The sequence below is a fragment of the Melanotaenia boesemani genome, chromosome 12, assembly GCF_017639745.1.
Source record: "Melanotaenia boesemani isolate fMelBoe1 chromosome 12, fMelBoe1.pri, whole genome shotgun sequence".
Taxonomy (NCBI): domain Eukaryota; kingdom Metazoa; phylum Chordata; class Actinopteri; order Atheriniformes; family Melanotaeniidae; genus Melanotaenia; species Melanotaenia boesemani.
In genome coordinates, this window is record NC_055693.1 from 19,005,028 (window position 1) to 19,019,766 (window position 14,739).

General features: G+C 37.0%; 2 protein-coding genes across 7 annotated transcripts in view; both read left to right on the forward strand.

Moving 5' to 3' along the window:
• Positions 1-3,934: 3,934 nt before the first annotated feature.
• Positions 3,935-7,999, forward strand: cd302 (CD302 molecule). 3 transcript variants are annotated; one of them, XM_042001973.1, is made up of 6 exons: positions 3,935-4,137; positions 5,180-5,305; positions 5,390-5,500; positions 5,849-6,031; positions 6,208-6,225; positions 6,329-7,999. In XM_042001973.1, the coding sequence occupies exons 1-6, from the start codon at positions 4,047-4,049 to the stop codon at positions 6,529-6,531; spliced, it is 732 nt and encodes a 243-aa protein (XP_041857907.1). In that variant the 5' UTR covers positions 3,935-4,046; the 3' UTR covers positions 6,532-7,999. The 3 variants fall into 3 exon arrangements, with proteins under 3 accessions (XP_041857907.1, XP_041857906.1, XP_041857908.1); XM_042001972.1 differs by having other exon boundaries at positions 3,940-4,137; positions 6,205-6,225; XM_042001974.1 differs by having other exon boundaries at positions 3,940-4,137; positions 5,855-6,031; positions 6,205-6,225.
• A 3,537-nt stretch (positions 8,000-11,536) lies between these two features.
• Positions 11,537-14,739, forward strand: part of LOC121650727 (bromodomain adjacent to zinc finger domain protein 2B) — a 55,862-nt gene continuing 52,659 nt past the window's right edge. For 3 of the 4 annotated variants that reach the window (XM_042002417.1, XM_042002420.1, XM_042002419.1), the window contains exon 1: positions 11,538-11,816. The gene's annotated coding sequence lies outside the window, so the exon portion shown is untranslated. Of the gene's footprint in view, positions 11,817-14,739 lie in introns of all 4 variants that reach the window. The other variant, XM_042002418.1, reaches the window with a different exon arrangement.

The window sequence follows — 14,739 nt, forward strand, 5'->3', positions numbered from 1 at the left end:
GCTTGCCTTTAAACATCTTTATAGTTTATATTGTGTAAAATTACAAAGACTTAAAGATTAACATGGCAACTGTGCTGCAGTGAGAGTAACGTCAGGTTGGGGGGCATGCGAAGGTGAAGCTCTCCTGATTGTAACCCTTTAATGCTATATTTATCATTCGGTACATACAGTTTCTGAGACCTTTTGTATCACTTTATGGTAAAACTTTGCTCAAAACCCTGTTGCACACAATCAGATACTTGTCTTCTGCCCCTTGCTATATACTTTTTGCGCTACAATAATTCTGACACTACATGGTTATGATATATACCAAAATAAAAAATTTTTTTATTTTTTTTTGCATTTTGTTAAAGGACCAAAAATTCAGATAAAAAAATGTAATTTCTTCCCAGTTTGTATTGGGTTGGGCTTTAAATTGTTAAATATACAATGTGCAATTTTTCCTACAAATAATATATATAAAATATCTGTCAGAAAGTTGCAAGTCTTAAAGCCTTTGACTCTAAAAGCTAAACCTTGTCTTAATAATGGTAAAGCAAACACTGCAAGCATACTGCTTTCAGCAAGATGTTAAACGGCTTGCACTGTTCAGATGAACTACAATATTTATGAATTGCTTTGCATTCAACCCAGAAGGTGAGGACCCTGTAAGTACTACATCAACACTGTCACATGGTTACTGACCACATGCATGGCCTGGAAAGGGTGGGTTTGGATATGAAGGGGTACAGTGAAGGGCGGGTGCAAGGGGGCACACTTGTAGCCTTCTGGGAGCCGGCCTCTCTGTGGCAGATGGGTCTCCCGCAGTATCCTGCAGAGTGTTGTGCCACTCTACGGGAAGCCACAAGCTCCAGACGAGGAGCAAAACTCACGCTCCAGCTGCCTGTTTTTGTGCCACATGCGCCTACAATCAGAGGAGTTAAAACCTCCTTTTCCCTCTGAATAACAACCCCCCACCCCCCTTGTACTCCCTACATCCATACTCTTTTTAATTTCTGCTTGCTTTTTGTGAAGGAAAAATTTTTCCTACTAGCTAATATCCTCTGATCCTCTGTTCCATTACCATTTATTGAAGCAGCTATATACCTGAAGATAGATTTTACACTATGCAATATAAAACAACCAAATTACCCAACACTAAATGCAAATTGCAATGAATCACAAATAGTTTAAACCCTATATATTATTAAAAATTTAACAAATACTACATATCTGATGGTAAAATGGATTTTGTTATCTTGTAAAAATAAATAAACACGCTTGCTGTGAATTTGACACTCTTCATAAAAGCTGGGACAGGGACAACGACTGAAAACAAAATCATGGATGTATCTGGGCAAAAGAGAAGAGGGACCATCAAGCTCAATAGTGTTTTGTTTATTTATTTTATGACACAATCCTTTTGTAGTTTTACTTAGCAAACAACTTTTTTGCTCCTATTTCTATAGCTGTCAAACGGCTATCTATTCTCTTCTTTTCCCACTCCTTTCCATTTAACTGAGCATACAGAGGACGGGATGTGACATGCTGGAACTCATACTGCTCTGCAAACTTCTGCCATTCTTTGCTGTTGAAGCAGGGACCATTGTCCCCACTATGTGTGTTATGCCATGTCTGGCAAAGATTTTGCATGTGAAACAACACTACTTGATGATGTGCTTGACAATAGTGTCATCTCAGGAAAATTTGAGTAACTACCACATAAGCTCTACGCTTGAGATGAAACAGATCCATTCCTACTTTATGCCATGGTACTGTGGGCATGTCAGCGACAATTATGGGTTCTTTGGTTTGCTTGTTCCTGTTTTTCTCTCATGTTTCACTTTTGTTTAATAGTCTCTCAATGTCTTTGTTTATTCCTGGCCAGAAAACTGTTTCTCTCGCCCTTCTTTTACATTTTTCGGCATCGAGATGACCTTCATGTATTCTGTGCAGCATGTTCTGCCTCAAGTTTTGTGGAATCACAAGCCTGTCTTGCTTTGACAGTCCATCAGCCAAACTCAGTTTGCCTCTGATGTGGTAGAATAGTGGACAGGATCCTACAGGCCAGCTATTTTCCATGTTGCTTATGACATTCTGTAGCTCTGTGTCTTTAGTGGTTTATTCAACAATTTCTTTGAACTTTGCATCTGAAACAGGAAGTGGCATCACATTTAGGTTTTTCTTGATGATGGCAACAGTGGTCTATCTCTAGTGCGAAAGAGGGTAAACCATAGATGTAGCTGTGAAATCTCTCCAGTCCAAGCACACTCTTTTTCAATTTGAGTATGTCTACACTCTCTCTGTGTTCAACAGTGAAACTGCACATAATTATATCATCAGCATAGACTCTAACTCCATCCAGCCCTTCAATTATTTGTTCCATTTCTTTGTGAAATATCTCAGAGGCTGAGATGATTCCAAAAGGTAATCTAAGGAAACAATACCTGGCAAAGGGAATGTTGAAAGTGCAGTATTTGCTGCTGGTTTCATTCAGTTTTAACGGCCAGAAGCTTTGTGATGCATCCAGTTTTGTGAAGTATCTAGCACCTGACATTTCATTGGTGATTTCTTCATGCTTGGGTATCTGGTTAGTGTTCATGTTTCCCGCTCCTTGTAACCAAAAACATGTTAACCCCAGTGCAATAACAAACCATTACTAACCCCTTGCAGTAAGTTGTAAAACTACTTGATCATCACAACTAGCAGCCACAGTTCATAAGCCAACATCATGATGGTATTGTGGTGCATTAGTACACCTGAAATGACTAACTTACACATCTGTGTAGACACCATTAATGCCAAATGACATATAGAGGGTAACGTCAGCAAGAAAAAACCAAACTACATTCTGTAAATGTTACAGCTGCATATCTTCTGTTTAAAGAGTATGCTGAACTGACACATGCATGCAGTCCTAACCTGTGTAATGAGAATGTGTGACTTTTCTGTCTCTGTCTTTAGTTCTGTAATGTGACGAACAATACTACAGAAGATAGAATCATTTTTCAGACTTATTTTTTTATTATTTTAGATTGGCTCAAATAACACTATGTTCCATATGTATGTGTGTAAATGATGCTCTGCAGAAGAACACCTTTTCCTTACGTATACCGCTGACAGCATTCTGCAGATACTGTTTTTTCCTTTTTTTTTTTTTCTTTTTTTCTTTTTTTTTTTTTGGTTTTGCAAAAGAGTGAAACTTATAAAATACAACTATCATTTAAAGCTTCAAATCTCAATAAAATATTTGAATTTAAATGTCTGATGTGATGTTTAATGATTATAATTCCTTAAAAATTACTGTAACTTTAGTAAATGCATTTTACCAGTATTCCAGCCAAGCTGTGAGAGGAAAAGCTAATTCGCCTGTTTAAATACACATTGCTGTGTGGTTGCAAAACATTCTGCATAATTAAAGCATTACATTTTTTTTCATAATTTCCCCATTGATAGGAATATACAGACAAACAACTGAAATACTAACAGAACAAATGTGTAATTTAAAACCCCTTTGCACGAGAAAGGCTTTAACTTTAAGCATAGCTTTGAGCATCTCTTTAACTTTAAGCATAGGTCTGAGCATCTCAGAGCACACATTTTCCTGTTATACTAAACAGTTTGAAGAACACTGTGCGTGCAATGCCATCTACCGGTTTCTATGTGCAAATAAAACTGTGTCGCAAAATGGTTTTTTTTTTTTAAACAGATGAATTATGATCAAATCAGCAGCTGAATCCACAAATGAACTTTTATATATAGCTGCACTCCTTCCTTACTTACATAAGTTTGTCATTCTAATTATAAAAACCGCAAATAATAATGTTTCAGTCTTCTATGTTTTTTATTTTCATGGCAAAGGTGACAGGGTTAGTATAATTGCAGATTAAATTAGAGCGTGATGAATATGTGTCGCATTTTTATGCTGTGTTATTGTCTCCAGTTCAGGCCGTGGTTGTGAGAAGCCTGGCCGCGCAGTGAGTGGGTGGGATTTCGCTCATGTTGTCGTTGACACTTGAGTCGAGCAATAGTCAGAAGACAAAACTAGTCCTGTGATAAATTCCGACATGGAATCACAGAAGAAAAGTCCTCGTTCCTTGACACTATTAAGCGGCGTTTTCTTCTTGTGTGTTCACCTCCATTTGGGTTATGGAGGAGGTAAGTTTGAAATCGTTGCTGTGAGCTAAACTGCGACTGCGATATTTTCTGATGACAGACGCATTAGTGCTGCTTTTTAACATGGAGTAGGCCTGTTGTTTGGTATTATGACGTTTGTGTTTTTAACATTCGTCCGGTGTAGCTTTTCCTCGTTAATTCGTGTCAGGAAATAACACTGCTGACAGATATGTAAATGCGCAGTGTTGCTTCCTCACCAACTTTACTTCCCTAATGACGACGCTGTTTTGTGCAGATTTGGAGCGTGCGCAGCGTGTTCGTGGGACGTTTTTACGATAAAATGTTGTTGTGAAATACCCTCAAGCATAGGTCAATAATTCTTATTAAAACCCGTGTCCTCTTTATTCAGCAACGAAAAAAGAAAAATCCTTCAGTGGAGTAATGTGACGTTCATGTGTACGCTGCAGAGTTGGTTTATTAACCCACTTTGACAACTGGGAACGATAAACGCAAACCTAAGGGGTGTAAACGACTGGGTTTTAAATAATATTAGCATTTTAAGAAAAGAAGCTGTCTTAAAAAAATCAGAAAAGCGGAAACTGATCACAAGTTGAAACTGAGCAGCAAGTTTTGGTAGTTTCTGTTTGGGTTGTGTTAGTTTTTCAAGACAGTTAAATGTCAAGAAGTTGACTTTTTTCTGAAACTTCATACAAGGGCTACTCAACTTGGTCCTACAGGGCAGCAGTCCTGCAGGTGTTTAGTGAGTCCTTCCTCCAACACACTGTATAAATTATACTTTTATGTAAGTAGATGGATTGGTATATCTTCATCTGGCCCAAGCACAGTCACTTGATTTTAAACAAATTAAGACACTAATAGAGGAGCAGACAAATCACACAACAAACAGGAGCTGAAGATGGATGAATTGAGGGTCTGGGAAAGCATCACTTCAATAAAGTTAGAACATCTGGTACTATTGAAGTTACTGCTTATGAATAGTATTTTCCCACATTGTTCTGCACTATTAGTCACAACACCTTTGTATTCTATTGTAGGTAAGGTGCCAGCTCTTTCTTTCTTTCAGATTGTCCTGCAGACGGACGCACCTGGGTGCCCAGTAAAGATAGGTGTTACCACTTTGTCCATGGAAAAGAAGACGAAATCAAAAGCTACACGTTTGAGCGAGCAAAATCACTTTGTCAAGGCTTTGGTACGTGATAAATAATGTTTTGACGCATGGGCTGTATCTTCAACGTGTGTGACAATGTTGTCATGGTTGTTTTGTTTTCGACAGAGCTTTTGACCATCCAAAGTGCTGAAGAGAATGACTTTGTCATTGAATATAGCCCACAAGTGTGGAAGGGAAATGTGAACGTGTGGCTTGGAATGTATTATGACACTAACAGTAAGTATCATGTGATTAGAGGACTGTGGAAACATGCTGGCTATATTTATAGCCAATAAGTGGCCAGTTAGAGTTGTGTGGAAGTAACTAGTAGTACAACTGGCATTGAATCTTTGTAATTTGTTTTAATGAATACGAGGAAATCATTTTCTGGGCACCACGACTAGGAATGCCTAGGTATCAGGCACAATCAAAGGCATCTAGATTAATTTAAATAATGAGGAAAATCTTTTTCCACTATTGTTTTATATTGTAGAGCATGCCTATATAGATTCTGTGAATGTTGGATGAAAACCACAGATTAGAACAAAATAGATGCCCTAACTATTCATTGTTGTATCTCTTAAGGTGAAGGCATGAGATGGTTGAATGAGAAGCCTGTAACATACAGCAACTGGGAATACAGCCCTTCTCCATCAGACCTCCTGCCTATGGATACATGTGTGGCTCTGCACAGCAATTCAGGAAAGTGGGAAAATGTTAGCTGTACTGATGAAGTGGAGAATGGAGTGGTCTGTGAAGTAGCTCAGAGTAAGATTTAATAGATTTATATTCAACATATTTATTTAGTTTTTTTTTTTTCCTGAATTTATCCCAAAGATGTAATTTGAAAGTTTAATGTGTGAATTTGTGTGAGGATTTCAATCTGTTTTGGTTGTTTCTCCATGCATTTTGTGTGATTTTGTTTTGTTTTTTTTTCTCAGAAGCAGAACAAGCCAAACAGAGTAAGTCAACCTTTAAGCTTTGTGTTGTTTCTATGCATAAATCCCTTGTGAATTTCTATTAATAGCTTGAGACTTTCCTTGTATTGTTACTTGTCCCCCTCAGAGCCTAGTGCACTGCTCTCCGCCCTGGTCATTCTCAGCGTGGTGTCCGTCATAGGAATATCGGCAGTAATTTGGTTTTTTCACCAGAAGCACAGTGTTGGCTCCGCTGTCATCACAGCATTTGAGTACCACCCTCCATTCCGAGTGTTGGACACGGACCAATCCTGCCTGTTGGAGGCTGAGGAGACTGACAGCGTGCCATAGGAAAACTTTCTCTCTCTTCCACAATATCAAACACCAGACCCTCCTCACCGGGTGGGTGTTTTGTACAAAGACAAAGTCCACTCTCTTATCAGTTGCTTGAACAGTCTGGATTTATCGCATGCTGTGACTCAATAATGAAAAGTGATTGGGAGAAAACTGACTCTCACTAACCTCTTCACTAAAGCACATAAACATCTCATGTTGTTTTAATTATACACACTAATGAATCAGCTGTACATTTCTCAGATTGGTGCATTTTAAATACAGGTTGCTGAATGCAGACAATGCTGTATATGAGCTGCAACACAATTCTTTAAATAACTTTTTGGATTGCGGTCTCTCTTCAGAATATTAAAATAATTTTATCTTTTGTTTTTTCAAAGAGTGGAAGATTATATAAAGAGCAATGTTTTTACACATTTAGTCAGCAAGTAGAATGTTTCTGTTTTGGGTTATTTTTAGTCCTTTTATGTGTAAAATCAAGGAAATATACAGCCATCAAGGCTAAGATAAATTGTCTTTCTGCTGTTACATGTGTATCAGTATCCTGGTTATGACTGGACTTGATTTGTTGTGGGTTTCTAGTTAATGTGTGGCACACTAGTTGGAGTACTCTGATAGAAACCAGGATACTGTGGCTCTCAAACCCTTTTTCTAAGTTTCTGAACATCATTTGCTGATGAAGATAAGTAAAATCAGTGAAATCATCGTCTTTTGGCCAGTATTCAGAGTTAAGATTATCATTATATGAGTAGCTCATGGAAGTGGCTTAGTCTAAACAAGACTTCTACTACTGTAAAGGTATATGCCTGATTATTCCTATGCATGTAGATTATATGCAATGGCATTGTCCATACAATGGGTATGAAAACTCAAGAAGTTGTAACAGAGAGAACCAGCTTCCCTGGATTTTTGGGTTAAGACCCTGTGAAATCAAATGCTTCTGTGTGATCTTCATAGTACTATATGTCGTCTTTACACCAATATCTTTTCAAATAGTCTGGTAGCCATACAAACTTCTAATTTAACAGGAAGTGTGTAAGCATGCAGAGAACAATAGCTCTACCTAAGCCATTATATGGGCCCTATGGGTGGTTTGGACTGGATTTTTTCTTCTTCTTCTTTCTTCTAAAGGCTTTGTTGGTACATTGAGTCCTTTTTACTCAAATATTCCCAGTAAACTTTTCCCATCTCAGAATCTTTAGTGGCTACCATGAAGACTGTCTCCTTTCACGCTTCATGTCTAATTTTTGTCCTCACTGTTTAAAAGATGTATTTTCTTTTAAAGTAAATTATTTATTTGCTGCCCTGTAAAATGCAATGACTTATCATTTTTTGGGATGTTAAATTATCCCTTAAATGATTGAAGACAATCAGGGTTTGGCCATGTGATGGCTGTATTACAAAAGAATGGCAGGAAGTTTCTCCCTCTACAGTATTTCTGATTTGTAATAAATTTGCACAATTCCGAAAGCGTTTCACTTTTATTAATTATTGACGTTTTATACCTTTTTAAAGTTAAAGATGATGAAATTTAAAAGGCTTTTATCCAACATATTTAAAAACAATAACCTACTGAAAGTGGAAAATCTGTGGTAAAATCTGAGCTTTTGTGTTTTTTAAAAAAAAGAAAGAAATAAAAAAGCCTCCAGTCAGTACTCTGAACCATTTCCAAAAATATTCCACTAACTCTACAGCCAAAGTTCTTCTAGTTCAGGACAGGGGCTCAGTTCTGTATAGGACATTCCTACTAAATATATACATCAATGCATAATTAAGGCGAAAAAGATGAATTGGGCCATAGAACCACGGATGGAGTCTAATTAGATCGGAAAGGATATTTAAATCACTGTCATTTGAAAAGTGTCGCTCTCTGTAGAAGTCCAGTGGCTCTTTTGACATTTCAGTATGAGCCAAGATGAAACAGAACTGACAGAAGTCAGCAGGATGTCTTTTTTTTTTTTTTTTTTTTTTTTTGTGTTGGTTTTAAGTACTTCCAATTTTAGACTTCCAAGAACTCTGTCATCTGACAAATTCACTTCAAATCTAGACTGCAGATGCCTCTTTGAGTATACATTCTTTAGATGTTCTCAACATCTTGTGATGAATTCTTAAAGGCGGATGTGGACCAACGTTTAGGCATGTAGCACATCAACAGAGATCTCGCAATAACCTCATTTCCCTCTGAAGCATTGAAGGTAATTTCTATGTTCGGCCACCAGATGGGACACAAACACATTAACATCAAGTCTGTTTTTGCCCTTTTGCTGAAGAGAAGGACTCGTTTCCTTCCACAATTTAATGTGATACATGGACATCAAGAATTATCATCTGTTGTTGGACAATAATCCACAAAATGACTAAAAGGGAAAAACATTGCCGATCAAAAGAGGTGTAGCTCAGAGAAGAGATGTGTTACAATTATTCAAACACTGGAGACTTTCTACAGGAAATCCCTCAAGGTTAATTTCCTGACTTCTATGTAAAGTAAAAAAAAAAAAGTACAAAAAAACACAACCATCTGTTTCACAGTGATTGAAAGGTTTTAATATAGCCAGAAAAATTCTCCTAACAGTAAAACTGGCTAGCTGCTTGGTTAGCTGAATTGGGTGAAATATCCTTACACTTGGACCTTTATGAAATAGCAGTAAAAATATATTCTTTTAAACTTGTTTGCCAAGTTCATTATCAGCAGTACAAAGGCAGAAGGGTGTCATATGCTACAGTCCTTGAATAGAGCACACAACTGTGCTTTTGTTTAGCTCTTATCAACTCAAATGGGATTATTTAAGCTGAAAAACTGATTTATAGTCATTAAATGAACTTTCACAGATGTGTGTTAATGGTGCTGAGAAGTGTTGTAGTCTCATGTAACAGAATACAGCAGAGCAAAGAGTGTGTTTTGACAGTCAACCTTATTTATATATATATATATGTGTGTGTGTGTGTGTGTAAATTACCTACTTTTTTAAAATTATGCCATTCATTCTGTCACCTTCCTGCAACCTCTTTTCAGTGTAACTGGGACATGTGCATTTTATTGTCACAGAGGGACTGTTGTCTCATTACAAAAGCTGTAATGGTCTATTTACACTCCGGTAACAGCAAATGAATTCCATTCACACATCTGCCACACCACTGCATGTAGCAGGAAGAGGTTGACGCTGGGCCAGAATAACTAATTAAAATGGACATTGGTATGCATGATATGATATAGTACATACAGCTGATGGAATAAAACCATGTCACACTGGCTCACAAGTTAATCAGACGCAAATTAACAAATTATGTGTAAATAAATCTTTGTCTTGGAGCAAAAGTCTGGTCTTTAAGTAAGAGGTCTTCTAAATAAAGGACAATGAGCTCTGTGTCTCATTTTCTCTATATTAGTTGTTTGTTCATGTTCCTGTCTTTCTTCGAAAAAGAAGTACTTGTGTATAGAAATACAGAACAACAACCGTCTCTTAAAGAAATAATATGCTTTGTCCCTATTCAGTATCCTGGAGCATGCTAACAACAGGAAACAAAGGATAATATGCAGACAGATGATCTATGACAGGTCATTATAGAAAGCATTGGCCTGCAAAACGGCACCCTTTTTCATAGGACTAATGTTATTTATGTCAGGTTTTATGTTTAAAATTACATACTTTTTTTTTTTTTCATTTGTGTTCATCCAAACTCGTTGCTGAAGAGGTTCACCTCATTGTCATGTTAAAGATGTAGTGCAGTTCTGAGCACAGGTTTGTAGGCTTGCATCTAAGAACTGGTGAGGCAGTTTTTGTGATCGCTTGTAGTAAATCATATGTGCACACATGGTGTAGCTGCAAACTTAAGAGATGAAACTGTGCCATTTTCTAAATCAAATACCTTGTCAGAGCTGGAGAGCTTTTGTTTTAAAGGGATCAGAGCAAAGTGCACTGACATGATTAAAATCTGTATTTTAATGTGTCAGGCAGAAAAAAAAAGAGTGGCAGTGGGTCCAATTCCTGAGCCTGAAGAAGCATTCTGAGCAGTCTGATAAATCAAATTAAAACACATCTTAATTTGTTTTCTATCAATCTCTATAGAGACAATCTGTCTTTGGTCTCTGGTATCTCATTATACTTTGTAATCATGACGTTTTTAAAAACCTCTTTAAAGGGGGCCGGCCATTTGCCCTTCCCCCAGCATGCTGCTCGCATAGTAGCAACAGACAAATGACCAAAGAGGGGGTTGACGTTTTGATTGTACATGGCACTGCTCTGATCTCTTTCCAATGTTTAATGTCAGCAATTAAAACCCCAGGTATATTGCGTCTTCAGTGACAAAATCATCAAATCATTGGATTTTTCCTCAGTATGTGATATACACGTCTAACTCAGTCCAGTAAGTGGCTTCTGTGTGTGCAGTGACTGCAGCAACATAATTAAAAGGGAGGAAAACCAAAGAGCACAAGAGATTACATTTTCCCCACTCATACATTTTAATTCAGATATGCTTTAATTACTGTATCCATTTGACTAAAGTGTGCAGCATCCAGGAAGGAAACAGCTAAATAGCTAATTTCATTAAAGTTACTTTGTATGTTTCTTAATTAATAGGACAATGTAAGTTTATACCAGCAAACCCTTTTCATATTCTTACGTTGTTTCAGTGACACATATTTTTTGTTGGCATACATAATCTATTTGCCAAAGCATAAGGCAGTGCATACATGTCTCTTAGTTTTTAGTATACTTCCATGGTGTCAGGGATGGTGTCGACTAAGGTTCTGACAGTATCTGACAATAAAAAGAAAGAAAGAAAGAAAGAAAGAAAGAAAGAAAGAAAGAAAGAAAGAAAGAAAGAGCTCAACTTGATAAAGTTATCATCAGAGAAAAATGTGTTGTAACATTTTGGGAAGATGTGCAGCATCCCCAATTTGGGGAATAGCTTGCAGGATATTATTTTACCACTGGTGGCTGCTCTGCATTATATGCATTAACCGGTTCTCCAGTGTTATAAGAAACTATTGATGTTGACGGATTGTGCGCTTGGTTACTGATCTGGGATCAGAAGTTTGCATCGTAGAAGCTCTGAGCTGACGTCACTTCACCCCGGTTGCTCGGGTGTCACGGAGGAGAGAGTCTCTTCAATCTGCTATCAGAGACCAACACGCACAGTCACTCTACCAGCAGGACTCAATTACTGACCATTCATCTCTTCTTTAATCGTCTCCATAACAGCGAAAAAAACTGGGAAGTAAAGTCAACGCTTCTGCCTTTTCGCTTTTCCAAAGGAATACAAGAATTTTCTGCAAAAAGGTGAGTTTGCATCCAGAGCTCTCGTGGCACTGACGTTTGAAATAATGTGTTGGTTCAAAAATGCATTTCTCTCGAGCTATTAGCTAACGCTAACGTTTTTGGCTAACCAAACCAGTTAACATCCTTTAATGCTCCACACTTGATAACACCGAGCGCGGAGTGAGTTTAATACGGCGTTCAGAAAGTAAAAAGAGGATATTCTGACACAGAAAGTTAATGTCAAAAGAGCGTTGCTACGTTAATTTAGTTTATAATACTGTTTAAATTACCTGTCATACAAAAAGAGTGCTGTTACTGACTTCGACAGTTATCGAACATAACAGGTGCAATAATGAAATCTGTAACCTATCATATGTTGTGGCCCCATTAGCAATTTCATTTGGCTATTGCAGAGGCCACTTTTTCCCAAACGTTTCTTTAATGTGATTGGCAAGTGTTACAAAAAGTAAGAAATTTATATGGTCTGAAAAAGATCTTTGTTAGAAAGAAGCTACTTTTAATATAGTTTAGACGATAGATGCTTTAGTTTCTGTTTTGATGGCCTTAAAACACAGTTATCAGATATTCTTTTTAAAATGATTATTATTATTATTATTATTATTATTATTATACTGAATGTGTCCAGCGACATCCTCCAGATATCACACTTATTTTCCACAATATAGAAATAGAATATACCAACATGTTTTGAAACATTATGTTTTTATGTAAAAGTAAAGAAGAAAAATAAAGTATTATTTGTGGTAGTTGTCTGAATCAGTCTGATGGGTTACACAATTCAAATTGATGCTTAGTCTTGTCATTATCTTGCAGACTGGATCTTGTCTTTGGTGCTAAGTGGTTTTTCTGGTTTTTTTTTTTTTTTTTTTTTTTTTTTTGTTCTTGTTTTTGTTGTTTTTTTTTAGCTTTCAGCACGCTTCCTCTAACTTTAACCCCAATATGGCGACATTGAATTACATATTAACTGTTTACCATATTTGTGAGCTTGAATGTTAAGCTTTATCTTGTTTTTTGATAACTTGTCATCAGCATTTCAGCTAGGCTGGAGGTGGTTTTTCCCTCCTTTTTGAAGAAAAGTGCCACTAAAGAACGTCACCACTTATCCTTCAGATGCAGTCTGAAGCCATGATACAAACTTCAGGGCTCGTGCTGTCACACAAATGCACAAAAAAGTGTCAATTACTTTGGACTTGTTTAAATTCTATTTAAATTGTGTGTATATTCTTCAATGATGAAGAGGTCTGACAAATACTGACAAATAACACGTTGATTTCGGTTGAGTTTATTTTGAGAGGAAAGGTGTAATTATATCAGGGTGGGTTTTGAAGTTGTGTAAACTTTACATCTTTTTAACTGAGATTTCAAGACCAATTGTATTATAAAAGTGCTGTCCAGTAGTTTTCATTTCTCTGTTATACACATTAGTTTTGTAAAAATGCTGTTGTCATTTTTGTTTCACAAACACAAACTATGCTGAATAGTTGGAAGTCAGATATTTTAACATTGTCCTGAATTTTTATCCATACAGTTTTATGCTGAGTTACTCATTTTCCTCTAAATTTGATGATGTGTTTGCCTCTTCTGTCTGGCATTTCTGAACATCTTCAAACCAGTTCAGCTCAGTCTGACGTTGACTCTTCTCGTATATCTTGTGTCCCTTTCTTCTCCTTCTCTGATAATATCTTCTTGTTTTTTTTTTGTTGTTTTTTTTTGATGAATTAACCACGAAGGACGTTCAGAACGGCCAGTGTGTTGATATCCAGTTGCTAAACAATAACGCGGTACGTAAAGTGAAACTCAGATGTAACGTGATGCAGCTTCCTTGAAGGAATAGTTGTGAAGTGTGCTCTCTCTCAACCTTAGGACACTGTCGGGCAACAACGGCTCCAGGAATGTGCATAATACATTTCACTGTGCCTTCAAAATGAGTCAGTAATGCATTTTTTTAAGGTCAAAAAGCTACATAGTGATACTTTAAGAACTAATTAATGAAAATGCCCATTCAGTCAGGTTAACATGTGCATGTGGGGTGTTTGATATGCTGTGAGATGGAGCTGCAACAATTAGTCGACGTTTAGCCGTCGACTATTGTCGGCCCAAAAAAACAAAAAACCTACAGAGTGAGACATCGTCTTCTAATCCTATCTGCTGAGAGTTGTACAATGCACATGCGCGAAGAGGGGGAAAAAAACTACAGAGTGAGACATCGTCTTCTTTTTTTTTTTATCTCTGCTGAGAGGTGCACATGCGCAATAAAGTCCGCTAGGGGAAAAATATGGCGGCGGACTAGGGAGCAAAACGTCGGCAGAGGATGTCAAAAGTCTGGGATAACTTCACGGTAAACTCATAAAATAAATACATGTGAGATTTGTAAAGCGGGCCTTGCGTACCACGGAAGTACGTCTGCAATGCTCGAACTTTTTAAGAGGAGGCACGTCAGACTTACATAACAACCTCATGCAAGATTTCAAAGCTGAAAATGAAAAAGGAGCTATTTATAATAATCATTAGATACATAATTCGATTGGTCGACTAGTCGTTTTAATAGTTGGTGACTAATCGACCATCAGAATAGTCATTAGTTGCAGCCCTACTGTGAGATACATGAAATAAGCAGTCAATACAAACTATCTAAAAATTTCACTCTGGAAAATCTGAACCAGGCTTTTATTTTTTTTATATCTGACAGTATAAATTTTATCTGGTTAGGTTTGTTTTCATTCTGTCTGCATGTTGCGTACAAATAGAGAAAACTGAATAAACAGGTCTTTAATGACTTTAATAATGACATTACCACCAGTAGCACATGTATGAATACTGATTGGTTTCTCTGTCTGACACTTCCTCACCAGTTGCACATTGAGTGTTATTGTTTTTTTTTGTTTGTTTGTTTGTTTGTTTTTTCCTCCATTGACATTTTGCA